At 35.3% G+C, this 20,679-nt stretch overlaps 2 protein-coding genes across 2 annotated transcripts; both read left to right on the top strand.

Moving 5' to 3' along the window:
* Window positions 1-2,819: 2,819 nt before the first annotated feature.
* Window positions 2,820-5,792, top strand: tm4sf18 (transmembrane 4 L six family member 18). Its single transcript, XM_046857769.1, has 4 exons — window positions 2,820-3,220; window positions 3,807-3,878; window positions 4,552-4,694; window positions 4,786-5,792. The coding sequence occupies exons 1-4, from the start codon at window positions 3,044-3,046 to the stop codon at window positions 4,982-4,984; spliced, it is 591 nt and encodes a 196-aa protein (XP_046713725.1). The 5' UTR covers window positions 2,820-3,043; the 3' UTR covers window positions 4,985-5,792.
* Window positions 5,793-6,649: 857 nt separating this feature from the next.
* On the top strand, window positions 6,650-20,643 carry LOC124391135 (ceruloplasmin). The gene is given in 21 exon segments (XM_046857513.1): window positions 6,650-6,728; window positions 6,731-6,821; window positions 8,505-8,749; window positions 8,889-9,101; window positions 10,038-10,211; window positions 10,319-10,573; window positions 10,752-10,917; window positions 11,013-11,152; window positions 14,131-14,271; window positions 14,368-14,412; window positions 14,815-15,029; window positions 15,125-15,275; window positions 15,358-15,570; window positions 16,701-16,908; window positions 18,268-18,407; window positions 18,508-18,636; window positions 18,772-18,878; window positions 18,967-19,186; window positions 19,907-20,046; window positions 20,164-20,317; window positions 20,530-20,643. Coding segments are annotated over 21 exon segments (3,231 nt in total). The 5' UTR covers window positions 6,650-6,664; the 3' UTR covers window positions 20,550-20,643.
* The last annotated feature ends 36 nt before the right edge of the window (window positions 20,644-20,679 follow it).

The following is a 20,679-nucleotide window of genomic DNA, read 5'->3' as shown; positions in this document are numbered from 1 at the left end:
ATTTTAAACAGGCTGAGTATTTTTTATGAGTTTTTTTAATGCATATTTTAAGTGATTAAAATGAAAATATGTATGAAAATATTGTATGAAAATGTATAAAATAATATACAATACATACAATTTAGTCATCATTTTCTTTAAAACCTTAATTTCAAGAAACCATATATATAAATAGTTCACTTCAGTCAAAGAAAAAGAAAATAATTTTTTAATCTTATAATAATAATAATAATAATAATAATAATAATTTCACTTTTTTTGTCAAAATGTCTGTGATGTCACACTCAAGAATGCATCTATACATATAATTTATCGCTTCACTTACATTTCATATGAAGCCTGTAGTTTCAAGAGCTACTGTTATATACAATAAAAAAAAAATATTATTACTCCGCAAGCATGAATTATTTTAATATTTCATATATTAACCTGACATTACACTTTTTATCTATTGCATTCAAGTAAAAATAATGTTACTTCATTATTATAGTTATTCAATTCAACTACAATAAAATTATAGTATAGTAAACCAATATGCAGAACTGTATACAACTTGTTCTTCCTGAAGTTTCAACTACAACTTTACAATAATTTTTGTGCTAATAGATTTATTTTGTTGTTCTGAAGCAAGGTTTTGGAATAATCCATAGTTCAGCATTGAGATGAGAAAAAATAGCACACACATGATGAACACACCACAGTTTTTCCTCATGGTTTCCAGAAATAATGAGTGAAAACAGTTATATGAGAATTAAAAGAAATTAGAGTAAATTTGCTGTTAGACAACACTAGATATAGTTTCCTCTAGTGGCTAGGGAAATACAGCCTATTTCTTTCTATTAATATCAATGATTGCAAATTTGTGCCAGTAATTGAAGTATTTCCGGAACACATGAAGCATTTTTTTTTCTTAAAAAAATATTTCCTTTGTTTTAAATTCAGTGCTATTCAAAAATTTGCATTTAGACTTCCTCTTTTTTTGTAAACAATGCATTCATTGATTAAAATAATAATAATACAGTAGACATCTATTACGGCAGATGGATTGACAAATTGGTTTAAATAGAGGTACTTGAATGGGAAAATAAAAATCATTGTACTTTGTGTGTACAGTTTTTATGATTTAGTTTTTATTTTATATATATAAATAAAATGTTGTGTGTGTGTGTGTGTGTGAGTGTTATAATTATAAAAATGTAATAATAACAGGTAAAGAACCACTATATCCATTTTTATTAACCAGCCTTTAATGCTGTAACTGTTAGTGTCTTCACTTTTACTGAATGCATGACATTTTCTTCCAGTTTGTAATGAATCTATTCCATTGTCATTGCTTGTGTGTATCAGCGCTTTGGAATTTGCTTCCCATTTTCAAGCATGGAAATCAGGGGTGAAAGGCTGTGAGTACGTGTTGGTGTGTATAAAGGGGTGTGGAGGGATCTGGTCTCCTGTATGACTCAGTTATCCCCTGTTCATATTTAAACTCTGGGGAATGCCATTGCTTGAGTGAATTATAACACCGGAAAGTTATTTCATGGCCAGGCATGTGAAAGCTTCTTCATTATCCTGAATGATATCCTTCATTATCCTGACACTTCCTGACAGGACTTCACACATGCACTAGATTGAGGAACTGGAACCATGTCTCATATAGGTTTATTTTTAGCTATAAGTTCACACCCGGCTTCATAATAAATCACAAAGCATATGCAAATTAGAGATGAGCATTGTTCTTGGGTAATTTATGCTGCCCTGATATTACTTTGTACATAAACCACTGTTACATTTAATCCTAGATTATTTTTACTTCACTGATATTTATATTCAGTTACCTGATAATTGCTAAAGCAGTAATTAGAGAGCAGAAAGTTTGTATGGCATAATGTTTAGATTCTTCATTTAAAACATGTCCAAGCCAGAAACATGATTGTGTTCTATTTCCATATAAACTTCCTGTATATTACAGTAAAACTAACTTAATGGACATGATAGCTGGTCCCACTAGTGGGTCCTGGGAGTTTTAGAGTGTATTTTAGATCCACTGTTAGCAAATAGATGAATAGCTAGATGTGTATTTACTTTTAATTTTTACACACATTTTGTCATTTATGCCACTTTCGCATTCCCAGATCACAGAGATCATAGAAAAAACCTGCAGGTATCCCAATAACTAACAAGAATTTGGTGCCATCTACTGTATAGTCACCATTACAAACTGTCTCAGGAAATCCAGGTACAAATTTGGCACAAATTAATCAGGTTGTTCATGATTTAGCATAATCTAACCATGTTGCCATAGTTTGTTTTAACAAAACGTCTATGAAATATGTTTTTATTTTAATTTTTTTATAAAGAAAAGGTTCTTTAGTGGATGGTACATGAGTTCCACACAATAATAGGTTTCTTCACAGAACTATTATGGGTTCTTTTACAGGAGCGTTATAAAGAATTTTAGCACCTTTTTAAAGAGTGCGCAAACCAAGAAGTGTACATTTATAATATTTCTATTCAGAACCCCTCTGTTACACAACTCATTTCACAAGTGACATGTCAAAGAACTATGTAGAGTGCAAGATATTTATGCTTTATTACAACACATATCTAATTAGGTTCACATACTGTGTGTTGTGTTATAGTGGCATTTACTTCAAACAGTATGTAAATCGCTGTGAAGATTTCTTTCATATCTGTGAGAGGCTGCAGCTGCATGAATTAAAGAAAGAAGTTTAGGAGCCCCCCATTAAAACAAGGGCGTGGGGACTTGGATATACTATCAGTCTGAGTGTTTCCTTCTATGATGAGAATGTAAATAGGTCCTGGTCACTGTATCCCCATTCTTTGCACTTGCTACCCAAAATGGAAGACATTGCATCATATCCTTTTTTCCAGTGCTCAGCCACCGGATGAGTGTGTGGGTGTAGAAATGGAAAACAGCTCACACTCTTAAAAAGCTTATACTTCTCTTCTGCCTCCCTCAGTTTCCTTCTTGGATTAAAGTTGCAACTTGAGCGTGGAATTTACTGGCTACCCCCTTTTTAAAACGATGTGCTCTTTGGGTTTTGCCAAATCTTTAGGTTTTGCCCTAATCCCACTTGCCATTTGCTGCATTGTGGCCAATGTGCTGCTCTTTTTCCCTGATGGAGCAGTGGAGTATCTCAAAACAAACCATCTGAGCTGGTATGTGTGGTCCTTCATGGGAATAGGAGGTGGCGGGATCGCAGTGAGTATTATTCCCATTCATTTTATATTTGTTAATATGTAGGTTATATCAAACATATGGAGAATGTATGTTCAAGTTGCTCTCATACTTTTTTTTGGAAATAAATTTTAGCCTGGGCGACAAGTGGAGCAGATTATAGGTGGGTTTTTTTTTTAAGTTTAAATCTGTTATTCTAGATGTTTTTTTTTTTTTTTATTGATACTTCTGGGCAACCTTAACATATTCCATGTGCAACTATACATACAAAAAACTTACTTTTTAGTGTATGTGTTCCTCCTTTAAGATTCTGAGTGTTTATTAGTTTTGAGTTTGTAAAAAAATATAAATATTTGTTTAAAATAATGAGAGGTGCAGAACTTTTTTTTTGGTATTTTGTCAAAATCGTTTAAAAAATTTCTTTAAAAAAAGCTTATCAAATTCAAAGTTTAAATACAGATGGTGTCAGAAAGCTAAAAATAGATGTTGAACAATAGGGGTCTTGTCTAACCTAATCTTCGGGCCCAAAGAAGCTGCAGCATCCTGTCTGACAGAGTTTTTTAACAAACACAACCGACTTGTCATTATTTATTGATTTACTTGATTGCAGATATTCATAGCTGCTTTCACATTTTTGAGCATGGGGAAGTGTGCTGACTCCTGTGGATCAGAGAGCTGTGCTGTGAGTACTACACTATCCACTACCAACTTCATTGCCTATTAAATCAATTAGTTCACATGGTGAAATGTCTTTCCCGACCTGAATTGTGTTTCTTTTTCAAGGAGAGAAAAGAAGAGAAATACTGTCATTTAAAATTTAGCTACAATGAAAAGTGAAAAAGAAAAATGTCATATTTTTCACTGAATTTGTAAAACATCTGTGACATTTGTAAGAAAATCACAATTGTCTTTAAAATTTAGCTACGTATATTCCACAGTGTCTGTTACAATGGCCCTTACACAAGTTGAGGTGTGAATTCTTATCTGTGTAAAGCTGCTTTGAGACAATATTCATTGTTAAAAGTGCTATACAAATAAAAATTAATTAAATTGAATTGAATTTAATTTATTATAGGCAAGATGAGCTAAATACCTGATTGCTATTTACTGGAATCCAGATACAGCTACTTCAAACACATTCCTGGCACACTCACTGTAATGTTTCTTAATTGACATTGTCTTTGGAGTCAGTTCAACTCACTTCGACAGTTTATAACTCTGACCCCAAAGTTCTTTATAATGTGTGGATGATACTCCAGGCTGTTCTAACCAAATAGAAACAATGATAGTAGTGGCCTTATGTGCTTATTTTGTTTCTCTTGTTTCTTGTTTCATTGTGGATTTTGTTTGTCCAGATGTGTGGCTCAGTGCTAGTGTCTCTCATTGGACTGGCTGGCTCTGGTTATTGCTTTGCAATATCAGCAAGTGCCATGCTACGAGGGCCATATTGCCAAGTAAAATTTGCCAATTGGACAAATCCTTTCCAGGATGATGCAACGTATGAACACACTACAGATCCTTCTTATTTAAACATGATGTTGGATTCAGTACTGTGGCTAAACATTTTCCTATATCTTTGTTCCTCTAAGATACCTGTTGCATCCTGAATCCTGGTCTCAGTGTGAAAAACCTGCTAACATTGTTGAGTGGAATGTGACATTGCTGGCCATCCTGCTAGGCCTCAGCCTTATCGAGTTTCTCGTTTGCTTTGTGCAGTTTATCAGCGGATTGGTCAGCGCCATCTGCAGGCCTTGTTGCTATAAGCAGCAATATAGTCTAAGTGCTTGAAAACTTAATATATCCCATATATCCCCAAGAACCAGATTCTTAAAATATCTGACAGATTATCCAATATATACCTGATATCTGGAAAGTGGGTCAGTGTAAGTTACATAATTCTGTCTGTATACAGTAATAGCAAAATTTATATTTTTTGTACCCTTTATGAATTATTGTTGAGATACTATATGTAAGATGATTTTGTTTTTCCGAGAAGACAATTTATTTCAGTTGTGCTTTATAAATTCTGATTCACAGTTTTATTGTACATTCTGTTAAATGTATTTGTTCTGTGTTATTACATTTTAAGACAATTATAACTTATTAACTACAAAAAATTAACATTATGTATGATATATGAAAATGTATTTTTCTTTTATGCTTGTGTTGCTTTACGAACAAATACATTTTTGATTTATACAATAGTCATGCAGTGTTCTGGGATAATACTGGGATTGTATAACTTTACTCAGTATTAGAGATACAGTAGCTTTTTCATTACAGCTTACATTTGTAAATTATTTTCCTGTGATTTGAGGGAATTGTGATTTAGTGTGCTGTTCTGTCAACATAAAACACAGTATTTAAAAAAAAAAAATCCATTTTACAAATAGCCCTATTTAGACTTAGATTTAGTTTGGAAGTACAATTTGAATATCACATGACTAAATAAGCAAATATGTGACTGTTACTGTGGCCAGGGAAATTTGTTCAAGACATGACTATAACATACATTCTAGACTTTGAGCAGTTCTATTTTGTTTCACTTGAGGTGACCTTGTAAATAAAAAAAAAAAAAAAACCCACTATTTTCAAATGCTTGTTTTGCATATTTTTTTTCCTGCAGTATTGTATAATATATTATTAGCAGTAACCTTTTTGAAATGAATTGGATAAATTATGCATGAGTTTTAGAATTTCCTAGCAATGGGGGCTTTTACTTTAATGGCAGAATTACTTTGAGCTGACATATGTTTGTACGAAATTGTATAACCCATGTTTCCTTTTGTTTTTCATTTGCTTATAATTAAATAGTGACCAGATATTATTTGAGAAAATTCTAAATACTAAGCATTTGCTTTCTGGGTTTAAATTTTTATTACAATTAGCTTTTTATAGTTGTAACTTTAATATTCTTTTTGGCCTCATTTCCTATTATATTTATATGTAACCATTTACACATCACTGTCACCAATGTTATCAGCAGTTATATTGATTTTGTTAGAACACAGTAAGCAGACGTGAGCTGATTTCTCCACATTGCACAATTCACACAGATGGGAATTTTACATTTATGCAACACTGGAAGAAAACACAAATACAACTGTATGGAGATCAGACATGTGGAAAAAAAAAAGATAAAAAAATTATAAATAAGCTAAAAGTGGGCATTTTCAGTTTCAGTGTTGCAAAATTACTGTGTGTGTGTGTATATATATATATATATATATATATATATATATATATATATATATATATATATATATATATAAAAATAGGATAGAACTTCCCATGAAAGGTTTATCAAATCTAATGTTTCAGGTCATATTAGCTACACAAATCTATTAGTCAATCATTGTGATACCCTTGAGCATCCTGTTGCTATTGGCTGGCAGGAGTCTCTCTATTACCTTTATAAGGAATGGAGCAATCTCAGAGAGACTTACATCCAAATAACAGAGACACAACATGAGGAGGTTACACTGGAACCTGATTGGGATTTTGTGCTGTGTTGGAAGTGTGTCCTGTATAATAAGGAATATTTCATAGGTATTAAGGAGATTGAGTGGAATTATGCACCTACTGGAAAGAACCAGATTCAAAACAAGACAATAAAAGAAGATGAGTGAGTATATAATTTTACTATAAATATATTATAACTATGATAAAGGTAAGACAAATAAATAAATAGATGGTGTAATTTATTGTAAAAAAAAAAAAAAAAAAAATTATCTATATATTAGTGGTGTAACGGTACACAAAATTCATAGTTCAGTACAGTTAGGGGGAAGAAATGCAAAACATAATATCCTTGTCATTTTTATGAACTTAGTTTATTATTATTAACTGATATAATTATGATTATTTTTTAAACAATTTTAAATGAAATCCCGCGTGGTTAAATAATATATGAAATAATGTTTACAATTTTTTTTTATTAAATAGAATTCAGATTATGCCATACACTTTTTAATTGTATTGATTAAATTGACTAATCAGTTAAATCGGCACAAATTCATTTGATTTAATAAAATTAAATAGTTTAAACTTAGAGTTTGTATTTGTTAGACCCAATTCGGGTAATACAGATTGTGTGTGTGTGTGTGTGTGTGTGTGTGTGTGTGTGTGTGTGTGTGTGTGTGTTTTACTATTTACTATTTAATTTTCTAAAGATTTGATCTACTTAACTGTTCTACTTATTTCAGCATACTTTAACAAATCTTTATTCCTTCCATACTTCATTCAATCACTCCCTTGATTCGTGGAACTGTCATGATTTTCTCCTTTTATGAGAAATTCTTGAAGCTAGATTGAGATGGTTTGGACATGTGCAGAGGAGGGACATGGGGTATACTGGTAGAAGAATGCTAGGGATGGAGCCACCAGGAAGGAGGAAAAGAGGAAGACAAAGGAGGAGGCTTATGAATGTGGTGAGGGAAGACATGCAGGTAGTTGGTTTAAAAGAGGCAGATGCAGAGGACAGCGGGGTATGGAGAGAGATGATCCGCTGTGGTGACCTCTACTGGGAGAAGCCAAAAGAAAAAGAAGAAGAAGGAGAAGAAGAAGAAGAAGAAGAAGAAGAAGAAGAAGAAGAGGAAGAAGAAGAAGATAAATTCCTGAAGCTGGACATGAAACGCTAAAGAATCCATAGCGCTGACTTTACCTGTTACATGTTAGGTTAGCAGCTAACACTAGCGGTATGGATTCTTTAGTGTTTTCATGCAAGCGCAAAACAATTGTTATTTCCGGTGTGAAGTGAGTAGCCACAGTGACGATGTGCTATTTAGAAAATCCACTGAAAGTGAGAGGCAGAGACAAAACAAACTTGTGGTCCATCATTGAATACATTGAATACATTACTGAGGGAACTAAGATTTTAACTTTTTAATCTTTTGTAATTTTGTTTGACACGTGAAAAAATACTTATATACTGGTACACAAAATGTCAGTATGATATATATATATATATATATATATATATATATATATATATATATATATATATATATATATGTATATATATATATATATATATATATATATATATATATATATATATATATATATATATATATATATATATATATGTATATTATCTATATCATGTATCGGGTTCGATATATATATATATATATATATATATATATATATATATATATATATATATATATATATATATATATATATATATATGTGTGTGTGTGTGTGTGTGTGTATCAAGTATATATGAGCAACCTGAATAATGTAGACTAGACTAGTAATGTAGGTAGACTCCACTTTTAATATCTAAACCTTTACTATATTGCAGACATGCTAGAACATTTTTGGAAAATGGTGACCTTAGGATTGGCCATGTGTATAAGAAAGCTGTGTACCTCCAGTACACTGACCTTTCCTTCAAGCAGGAAATAGAGAAGCCCAAATGGTTGGGCTTTGTTGGACCTATTATCAGTGCTGAAGAGGAGGACATGGTGGTTGTGCATTTAAAGAACATGGCGTCTCGCACATACTCCATTCATCCCCATGGGATTCATTACAATAAATCCCATGAAGGTATGGACAATAAATATGGCATACATCCAATGTATATTAAATATTAAAACCCTTTAAAACCCAGTGTTAAACTTTAATTACAGTAGTTGCCTCATACCGATTATTTAAATTGCATCACATATGTGTGATTTCTTTTCAGGGGCATGGTACCCCGACATGACAAGTAAAGATGAGATCCTTGATGATGCTGTGGCTCCTGGGCAGATGTATAACTATTTATGGAGACTGTCTTCCTCTCACGCTCCTGGCAAAGATGACATGAACTGCCTGACCCGAGTGTACCACTCTCATGTCAATGCCCCCAAAGACTCTGCCTCAGGACTTATTGGGCCCCTTATTATCTGTAAAAAAGGTTTGTTGACTTGTGTGTACACTAAAAAACATTTCATTATACCATTATTATTATTTTTTATATTTAAAGCACCCTGAAGTAGTTGACTAAAGTAATATTGCATTGTATTTTTTATCTGAAAACATTTCCAAAACTACACAGTATTAACAATATATTGCAGTAAAAACTACTATTGAATTTTGAAAAAGAAACCTGATAAAATGTGTTTATTAATGCTTTCATTTCATTTCAGGTTACAAAAAGCCTAGGATATCAAATTATGCACTTAGAACCTGCTAAAATGAACAGTGTGAAAGAGAACAGTAAAAGAACAGTAACAGAATCAGTGTGCATTACACTTCAAGCTAACTTTAGACAAGTTAACTTTAACTGATGCTAGAATTCACCTTTTGGACTTGATATTGTTGGGAAGGATGATTTACTGTGCTTTCCCTTTCAGTCATAAGGACTGTTTAGTAGCTGTCAATAGACAGGAGAAAGTCATCTGGTCATTAGGAACTGAGCAAAAATGAATTATGGAGAACATTTAATTTGCTATCTGGAGTGACAATAAGTCATGTCAACACATCATTTAGGCAAAACACTGAGGGGGGGGGGTGTATTACAATGTTACAGTATTACAATGCAAAAGTAGGAGGAAAAGAGGAAGGCCAAAGAGGAGGTTTGTGGATGTGGTGAGGGCATGCAGGTAGTTTGTTTGAAAGAGGCAGATGTAGAGGACAGGGGGTATGGAGACAGTTGATCCGCTGTGGCGATATATATATACACATAAATATGTATATATATATATATATATATATATATATATATATATATATATATATATATATATACCTATATAACATATAATTATCAATTTATGTGATTTCTCATGGGTCTGTAAGTTATGGTATACAAATTGTTTATGCGTGCATTGCGTGATGTGTATTGCCTCAGGGACTCTGGACATACATGGTGATAAAAAAGGTGATTACCTCTACACACTCATGTTTAGTGTTGTTGATGAAAACCTCAGCTGGTACCTGGATGATAACATCAAGAAGTTCTGCAAAACACCAACCAAAGTCAATAAGGATGATGAGGACTTTCAGGAGAGCAATAAAATGCATGGTGAGCAAAACTTTCTAAAAAAAAGTTGCCCTTAATGAATCATTTTTATCTGAAATAACAAGGTTTAATGATTTCAATCAATAACCTACAATCCACTTTTTTTTCAGCTATTAATGGTTTTGTTTTTGGCAACTTGCCAGACCTGAGCATGTGCATGGGCAATAAAATTCAATGGCACCTGTTTGGGATTGGCAATGAGGTGGACATCCACTCTGCATTCTTCCATGGTCAGATTATAAAGGACAGGCAGCATCGCATGGACACTGTTAGCCTCTTCCCAGCTACATTTGTCAGTGTAGAAATGGAGGCAGACAACCCTGGACAGTGGCTATTGAGCTGCCAGGTTAATGATCATCTGGAGGGTAAGATAGGAAAGCACTTTCTGCTGCAGGAACAAGCACTCAATGCATTATTACTGATCGACTAAGCAAGACTGACATGATGATTGACATATTATAATTCTTTCTACAACTAGAATAACACTTCTTAGCTAACGACATGTTGGCACATTGTTTGATGCAACTTTTTGCTGGCTTTTAGCGGGTATGCAGGCAATTTTTGAGATCAAAAAATGTTTTCCGGCTGTGCATAAGCCCAGGCCATTTGGTGAAGTCAGACAGTACTACATTGCTGCTGAGGAAGTTATCTGGGACTATGGACCAACACAGATCAACCAATACACTGGCATTAAGCTACAAGATGACAGGTAAAGTAGCCTAATATTAATATCTTTTCCCCTCGCAAACAGAAGATTGATACAAATCCTTCAAGCTCAGACAATATTGTCTACACTTTTCACAGTATGGCTGGCATATTCTTTAATAATCGTAATGATCGCATTGGAGGGAAATACAAGAAGGTCCGGTACGTGGAATACACAGATGACACCTTTACCAAGCCCAAAGAAAAAAAACCTGAAGAGGAACACTTGGGCATTCTGGGTATTCCTTTATTACAATATCAAATAAACACTGAATGCTCCAACAGGAGTTGTAAATAGGTTGGCAAAAAAGTCCGCTGCCTGAGTATCCAAAAAAGTCTGCATGATGTATATTACTAATTCATTACCTTTTTACATAAATTTGCAGTTTTATAGTACTTGTTAGCATAGATTTTTTAAATATTTGTTAACATAGTGTTTTATTGCTTTTTAGCACAGACTAATCACAGTATACAGTTCTATGCTCAAACAGTATAGCCGAATAATTTTAATTTGCACAGGTTTCTCCTTACCTTAAAAGCATCTCTTCAGGTAAAAGATGCATATGGTGTTCAGTTCTAGTTCTAGTTCTAGTTCTAGTTCTAGTTTAAACTAGAGCTCATGTATCTAAAAAGTAAGGCATGACTGTGTGACAGATTCCATTCTTCTTCTTCTTCTTTCGGCTTCTCCCATTAGGGGTTGCCACAGCGGATCATCCATCTCCAGACCCCCCAGTCCTCTACATCTGACTCTTTCAAACCAACTACCTGCATGTCTTACCTTCCTCTTTTCCTCCCTCCTGGTGGCTTCATCCTCAACATTCTCCTACCGATATAACCCATCTCCCTCCTTTGCACATGTCTAAACCATCTCAATCTCGCTTCAAGAATTTCTCTTAAAAGGAGAAAATTGTGATAATTCCACATATTGAGGGAGTGAATAAATGAAGTATGGAAGGAATGAAGATTTGTTAAAGTATGCTGAAGTCTCACCTTGTCTCCAACACATCCTACATGCACTGTCCCTCTAATAAACTAATTTCTAATCCTGTCCATCCTTGTCACTCCCAACGAATCTTTAGCTCTGCTACCTCCAGCTCCACCTCCTGTATTGTAGTCAATGCTACTGTCTCTAAACCATACAACATTGCAGGTCTCACCACAGTCCTATAAACTTTCCCTTTTACCTTCTCTATACTTTTCCATCAACATTTTCAAAGCAAATAATGCATCTGTGGTGCTCTTCCTCTGCATGAAACCAAACTGTTGTTCACAGTTGGTCACCTCTTCTCTCAGCTTGGTACCAGCACACTCCTTCTCCATCACTTTCCAACCTGGTTAAAACTCAACTACCATCTCTCCTAAACATCTCCATGCTTCTACCAGTATGTCATCTGGTCCAACCGACTTTCCAATCTTCACCCTCTTAATCGCTGCTCTCACTTCCTCTTTACCAATCCTATCCACTTCTTGCTTCACCATCTCCACACCATCCAACCTTCTCTTTCTATTTTCCAGCTGCTCAAAATACTCCCTCCATCTTCTCAACACACTCTCCTCAGAAGTCAACACATTTCCATCTCCATCTTTTATTACTCTAACTTGCAGCACATCCTTCCCAGCTCGGTCTCTCTGCCTGGCTAATCAGTATAAATTCTTTTCTCCCTCCTTAGCGTTCAACTTCACATACAGCTCCTCAAATATGCCTTTTCCTTGGCTTTCGCCACATATCTCTTCACCTGCTGCCACATCTCCTTGTACACACCTTGTGTGTAATTTTCTCATCACTCTGTCGATCCCAATTCTGTTTCACCAACCTCTTTCTCCTTATGCTTTCCTGCACTTTCTCATTGTCTTCCTTTTTATTTCCAGATGTCAAACCAAGTACCTTTCTAGCTGTCTGCCTTATCACTTCTGCAGTAGTTGCTCGATCATCCAGCACCTCTTCCACCACCGAGCCCCTGTCTGACTTCTTCCCTGAATCTCATACTACAGTCTTGCTCCTTTAGTTTCCATCATCTTATTCTTCTTTCAGTCCTCACTTTCCTCCTTTTTTTTCCACCATCCTACAGACCACCATCCGATGCTGTCTAGTTACACTGTCCCCTGCCAACACCTTACAGTCTCTAATCTCCTTCGGGTTGCATCTCCTACATAGAACATAGTCCACCTGTGTGCACCTTCCTCCACTCTTATACGTCACCCTGTGCTGCTCCTTCTTCTTAAAATAAGTACTCACCACTGCCATCTGACCTTCCACATTCCTCTCCTTAAGGCCATACCTACCCATTACCTCCTCATCGACTCTATTCCCTTCACCTACATGCCCATTAAAGTCTGCCTCAATCACCAATCTTTCATTTTTGGATACACCTTTTACCCCTTCATCTAACTCACTCCAGGAATGTTCCTTCTCCTCCATCTCACAGCCCACACCCTTCAACATCCAGCTTCACGTTCATCACCTTTTTAGAAACTCTCTTCACCTCCACTGCACTCTTACTGTACTCTTCCTTCAGAATCTCTTTCCACTTGGTCTCCTGAACACACAACATATCTACTTTTCTCCTTTTCATCATATCAGCTAAATCTCTCCCTTTACCCGTCATAGTACCAACATTTAAAGTACCAACCCAAACCCCCACTCTCCTACACTTCTCCTTTTCCTGTGGTCTCTGTAGACGTCTTCCTCCTCTTCTTTTCCTCCTTTGGCCAACAGTAGACCAATTTCCACCAGTACCCTGTTGGCTAACAATACCTGTGGTGGTCATTGGTAAATCGGGCCTTGACCCTTTAGTTCTGAAATTCTGATTCATGATCCGCATATTTGATTTGGCACGTTTTCCGCTGGATGATCTTCAGTGCACTGGCTTGTGCAATCCTAATGGCTGTGACAGATTCCATTACACGTATCTATAAATAATAATAATAATAATAATAATAATAATAATAATAATAATAATAATAATAATAATAATAATAATAATAATAATAATAACAATAATACATTTTAGAAAGTCTTAAATTAGTTGTTAGCATAGATTTTCCTGACTTATCAGTATAGACTTTGATTATTTGATAGCACAGACATGATATGCTTGTAAGCAGTCTTTTATTAACTCTGAGCAGTATCAGTTCATAGCATATCCTTTACATCAGACCACTTTATGTTTTCCATAATTAAAAAAATTCCTTTTAAGCGCTGTGTTTTCTCTCAAAGGTCCAGTCATCAGGGCAGAGGAGGAGGACACCATTAAGGTCACTTTTAAGAATAAAGCAAGCAGACCGTACAGTATTCAGCCCCATGGTGTACAGTACAGCATTGAAATGGATGGCACGCTTTATCACAATGTTCTAGAAGGTTCTGGAAAAATCTAAATCATTCTTATTGAGCAAAAAAAAAAAAAAACAACATTAAACCACTTTTGCTGTAACTGTGCAATTCTTTCTGTCGCAGAATCCTATACTGCAAAAAAGCTTAGGGAACTCAAGAAAGAAGCAAGTAAGTACATTTAGTGTACATGCATATTCTGATATAGTCACAGTGTAATTATAATATTTGTATGTATTATAATATTTGAGTATGTCAGGACACACATCTTTTTTATTTTATTTTACTGCCAAATGTAACTTAAAATGAGACATGAACTAAAGCCACACAAATACTGTTGAACAACACTCAGTGTTTGTTAGTGTTCACACCATTATGTGTAAAGTTTTCGGAGATAGTTGTATATAAAAATATCAACCACAGTTACAGAGATCAGAACGACTTACACTTTTTTTCATTCTGAGGTAAGCATTAATTGAAGCTCTGGCTGATATCTGTATGATTTGTTTTCTTGCAAAGTGGATGGCCATTGTATCTGCAGTGAGCACAAGCATTATTTTTTGCTGTTTTTAGGAATTGTTGAACCTCTTCCTGCTGCCCAAGTCAAACCTGGCACTACCTTTAAGTATGAGTGGGTTGTGCCTAAGTATGGTGGTCCAACTGAAAGTGATCCTGACTGTATCACATACCTGTACTATTCTGCTGTGGACCCAATCCAAGACACCAACTCTGGCCTGGTTGGACCTCTCCTAATCTGTAAACCAAAAACCCTCAAAGCTGGCAAACAAGTAAGTTCAAAGTACTTGTTGTCTGATCAAAAGTGTTACATAATGTGCTTGTGTACATTGGGCACTTTAACCATTTCTCACTGGTCACATGACAGAAAAATGTGAAAAAAGAATTCATCCTGCTTACCACATCTTTTGATGAGAACCTGAGTTGGTATTTAGATGAGAACATTAACAGATTTGCAAAACAACCAAAAACTGTGAAGAAAGACGATGAAGAGTTTCAGTTGTCTAATAAGATGCATTGTAAGTCCCTAAAAATGTTAAATAACTTAAAATACATTAGTATAATAAAAAATCTTATACAATTTATTCATTTTATCTGCAGCAATCAATGGATACATGTATGGAAATCTTCCAGGCCTGACTATGTGCAAAGGAGACAAAGTTTCCTGGCATATTTCGGGTCTGGGATCAGAGGGGGACATTCATGGAGTGTACTTCAATGGTAACAGGTTCCTTTATAGAGGAACAAGAAGAGACACCATCACTGTATTCCCTCACATCTCGCATACAGTCATCATGGAGCCAGACAGCATGGGTGCTTTTTATATTTTTATTATGCATCAGTTTTTGTCATGGAGCCATTAAATGTTATTATTTCACAGCAATGTTTAATTCTCAAATCTGATTGATTTACAAACCAAAAAGTAACAGAGCTTCTAAAAGTTTTGTAGTGACAGTTAATTGACAGGTATATAAGGTCAAAAGTTTGGAAACACCTGGTGTTTTATCATGTTTGGGATGTTTCTTTTATTTAGATGCAACAAACGTAATGATATGAACATTTACTTTGACCAAAACAAATATATAAATGTAAAGATTAAAGGTACAGTTTATGTTCATTGAAGAATCCTACCTTTACACACTTGTGGCATCTGGACACTTAGTTTCTCAAAAATTCAGTTGAAATACTTTGCAATGCTTTTTTAAAATTTTATGTCCAAAGATATTTCTTTCTGACCATACAATTCTGTTCATACCAGAGCAGTTCAACAGGATTTAGGTGTGGTGACTGAGCAGGAAATTGCATGATACATAAAACTCCAGCTAATTGTCTGCTCTACAAAATACCACCTGCAGAGCTTATGCTTTTGGTCATTAAATTGTTGGTTCCTATGTTTCAATTGCTGCAGTCCTGACAGAATCTCATGGTCTTGAAGCATGGAATGGCAGAAGTGTTAGTTCAGGTTTTTTTCCCACCCAAAATAAGTACAAACTTCCCATCTCCAAAACAACCATTAAGTTTCCACCTCCATGTTTGACTGTCTGGACACTTCTATGTTTGTCCGTCTTACATAATGATTTTATTAGAGTTAAAAATGTCACATTTGCACTCATCTACCCACAGACTTTCCTGCAGCAATTCACTGTCTGATTCTTGTGGGTTTTACATAGTTTGTTGCATATAAACTAATGGAGCATGTATGAGTTTCAAAAAACGAAAAAAAAAAAAAAGGCATTTCCAAACTTTTGAGAGGCACTTCACATCCCTGTCAATGAACAGTCACTATGGAAAATATGAGCTATTAGAAGGGCTATATATATTAAAAAGTCTGATATAATCAGAATCAATTAGAATATTTAAATTATATTGGTCTATATTGCTAAAATATAACATATAAATATATAGTAAATGTTTTTTGGTCTTGGTATCTCTGGTCACTACAGGGCAATTTGAGTTGACCTGTAAAAGTGCTGATGATAACCATGCAGGCATGAGAGCGAACTACACGGTGGAAAAGTGCAGTATCTGGGACAGAAGTTCAGAGATCATGCTCCACCAAAAGAAATATTACATTGCTGCTGTTGAGATGGACTGGGATTATTCTCCCAGTCGCACCTGGGAGGAGAAACTGTTTCATAACCTTAAAGAAAGGTAATATTTTACAGCAAATTGCGTGTATTTAATCTACAGGCAGAAATGTTAAATGTGTTTTTAAATGAGAACATGTCTGAGATAAAATCGACCACAAATCACAAATATCCTATAGTTTATAAGGATAAAAACTTTGGCAAGGCTAAATTTAAGATTATAGACAAATTGTTTGGGAGCCAGTTCTTGCATGAGTGCTCTTCTAAGTGATACAAAAACTACCACTCTCTGGAGGGCTCGTTTGTCCTGCATGGCCTTCTTCACCAGGGTGTTAATGTGACAGGTCCTGTGTGATGTAAACACCTAGGTACCAGAAACTGTCCACTCTCTTCACTGGGGTCCTATTAGTGTTAAGCAGCTGGTATGACTGCTTCTGCTTCGTGCTGAAGTCCACTTTCAACTCCCTTGTCTTGCTGACATTCAGGAGAAGATTGTTCTCCTGGCACCATCTCTTCTGATTTTTAATCTCTTGTAGGTAGGCCATCTCGTCTTTGTTGGACATCAGCCCCACCACAACAGTGTTGTTAGCAAACTTGATGATGGTGGTGGATTTGGAAGTGGTCACACAGTCATATGTGTACAGTGAGTACAGCAGGGGGGTTATAAGACAACCCTGTGGAGCTCCAGTGCTGAGGGTGAGGGTGGATGAGTTGTGTTTGCCCACCCTTATGACTTGTGGTCTGTCTGTCAGGAAGTTGGAGATCCATTGACACATTGGTGGGCTGAGTCCCAGGATCTCCAACTTAGAGGTGAGAGTGGAGGGAATTATGGTGTTAAACGCTGAACTATAGTCTAGAAACAGCATTTTTGCATAATTCCCTTTTCTGCAGTCCAGGTGGCTTATAATTGTGTGAAGAAAATGTGCGATGCATTATCAGTAGAGCAGTTCTGGCGGTACACGAACTGTAGAGGGTCCAGTGTGTCTGGTAGAGATGCAGTGACTCTGACAAGTCTTTCAAAGCAACTACTGAGGTCAGGGCTACAGGGCGATGCTTATTGTTAGCTTCATAAACTAGCTTACATCTGTGGTGTGTGAGAGCCAGGAAACAATACACTAGTGGTAGATTAAAAAAGCTGCGCAATGAATAGAAATAGGTTGTTGGGCTGAAATTGGCATGCAAGGAGAAGAAGAAAATATTGATCATGTCCCCAAATAGGTAAAAACTAAAGTAACGAGACTGATTTGAAAATGTAAGACGTACAAAGTACATATATTTGTGTAACAAAATCTAATGAGTGTAAGTAAAAAATAATAGTAAAGTACTGATACCAGAAAACTCATCTTAAGTAAAGGAGCAAAGTATTTGTTCTTCATTACTTCCCACCTCTGCATACCAGCAATCTCATATTGTTTCTTCACAGCCCAGGTAACACATACCTCAACAAAGGGGGCAAATTTATTGGCTCCAAATACAAGAAGGTCCTGTACAGAGAGTACACTGATGACACCTTTACTAAGCCAAAGGACAGGTCCGCTGATATGGAACACTTGGGAATTCTGGGTAAACATTTATAGCTACAGTAAAAAAACGGATTAAATTGGTGTTCCAATGAGGTGAAGTAACTCTTTAATATACTTTGTGTATAAATTTTACTTTGCAGGTCCTATGATTCATGGAAATGTGGGAGAGAAAGTAAAGGTGGTTTTCAAGAACTTGGCCAAGAGACCATATTCTATACATGCACATGGAGTAAAGACAGACAGTCCTCACATCACTCCAACCCAACCAGGTACAGTACGGTTCAGCTGGGTTTGTCAAAAACGTGTTATGGCTTAAAATAAACACATCATACATAACTCCTGTAATGTAAGATGCGGGTTTAAATATAAAATCTTAATATCAAAATGCATACCATTTTGTCAAGGTCAAATTCAGACATACACTTGGTATATTCCTAAGACTGCTGGACCAACGTCTGAACAGGAGGAATGTAATGTTGGAGCTTACTATTCCACTGTAGATGTTAACAAGGTATGTCTCTGAATAAATTATGATATCAAAAGTATTTCCTTTGCTGTGAAATATATACAGACTATAACTCTACAGGCTTTTCTTACAGGATTTGTATAGTGGACTAGTTGGCCCACTGATTATCTGTCAGAAGAGTCTGCTGAGGACATTAGGGCTAAAGAAAGAGATTGAAGAGTTTGCATTGCTGTTCATGGTGTTTGATGAGAATAAATCCTGGTATCTGGAGGATAACATAAAAACCCATGTAAAAAATCCTCCCAGTAATTTACAGGAGGATGAGGAGTTCATTGAAAGCAACAAAATGCATGGTGAGTAGAGAACAGCATTACTTCTGGTAATAAATATTGCCAGAGAAGCAGAGAATATGATTTTGCGTATAAGTAACACATTGCTGCAAATCACATTTATATAGTATGTGTAATTGTGGTAAAGTTCTGACACACAACAGAGGGTATCTGTTACTTATAACAATGGCTACACTATCTAGTCATAGACACCTGTGAGCTAATATATGCAGAAGAGGACAGATTAATCATTCTTCTGTGATAGCCCTGTGAAGCTCCATGAGAAGCAAATCCAAGAGCTGTGGAGAAAGCATGTTTTAGTATTTGCCCTCCTGCCTGGCGGCTGCTGTATTATAAAGGAGAGTTGGTTGAAGGTTCGGAATTAGCAGGTGAACTTATTCAACATAATGAGCAAAAAAAAAGAAAAAATTAAGCATTGCCACATTGCTGTATTTAAGAAATCTAAAACACGTTTTTAGAAATCTAATCAACCCTGGGATGATTATCTCTGCTTCAATCACCCCACATTTACAGTTTTGTTATAACATTATTGCATCCTGTGGCTTATTTATGACATTTTATAATACAACTTTTATAATGCATTTATATATATTGTTTGTACAAAACGTTTGTATACATGTGTATTTATTTTAGTTTTCCCTTTTTTTATTTATTTCTTTACCTTTATTAGTTACAAACTTTAACAATAGTGGTAAATGACCAACTACTGCTTATGCATTGTAGGTATAAACGGCCTGGTCTATGGAAACCTTCATGGGTTGTATGTTAACATTGGAGATAAGGTGTACTGGTATCTGATGGGAATGGGAAATGAAATAGACCTACACACAGCACATTTTCATGGCCACAGCTTTGAGTACAAGGTGAAGCACTCCCATGCCTTTGCGTATTTGGTAAAATTTCTAGATGCAGAAATAATTGTATCCTATTTAGTATTTTATCCAATTGCCTGTACAATGAGTGTCTCGTTTTAACCCAAGATAAGTGGCGTCCATCGCGATGATGTATTCGACTTATTCCCCGGCACGTTCCAGACGGTCAAAATGAGGCCACAGTATCCCGGCACCTGGCTCCTGCACTGCCATGTTGCTGACCATGTGCTGTTTGGCATGGAGACCACATACACAGTGAGAGGTACAGTATATCAAACAGAACATTACAGAGCATGACAAATATACAGATTTTTTTTTTTTTTTTAAATGTTAGGTTTTTTTTTCTTTTTCCAGTGAAATGTTTAAATGCAACTAGTACCAATACTGTAGATTGCTACTGTATATACTTATCTCTTAATAAATTAATGAAACCATAACATATAAACATAACATTTAAATGTGTTTTATTTGCAGAAATCATAAGTAAAGGCTGAAGAACTTCAACATGTCAACATTTTTATGACTTAATACCTATTGTAACACCAAATCGCTTTCATACATTATGAATAAATCTTTATTGTAATTGTGCATGGTTGTGTATATTGTGAAATGCTACTGCACATG

Source organism: Silurus meridionalis, chromosome 9, assembly GCF_014805685.1.
Source record: "Silurus meridionalis isolate SWU-2019-XX chromosome 9, ASM1480568v1, whole genome shotgun sequence".
NCBI lineage: Eukaryota > Metazoa > Chordata > Actinopteri > Siluriformes > Siluridae > Silurus > Silurus meridionalis.
Note: the sequence above shows the minus strand (reverse complement) of the source record. Positions and strands in the feature narration are given on the sequence as shown.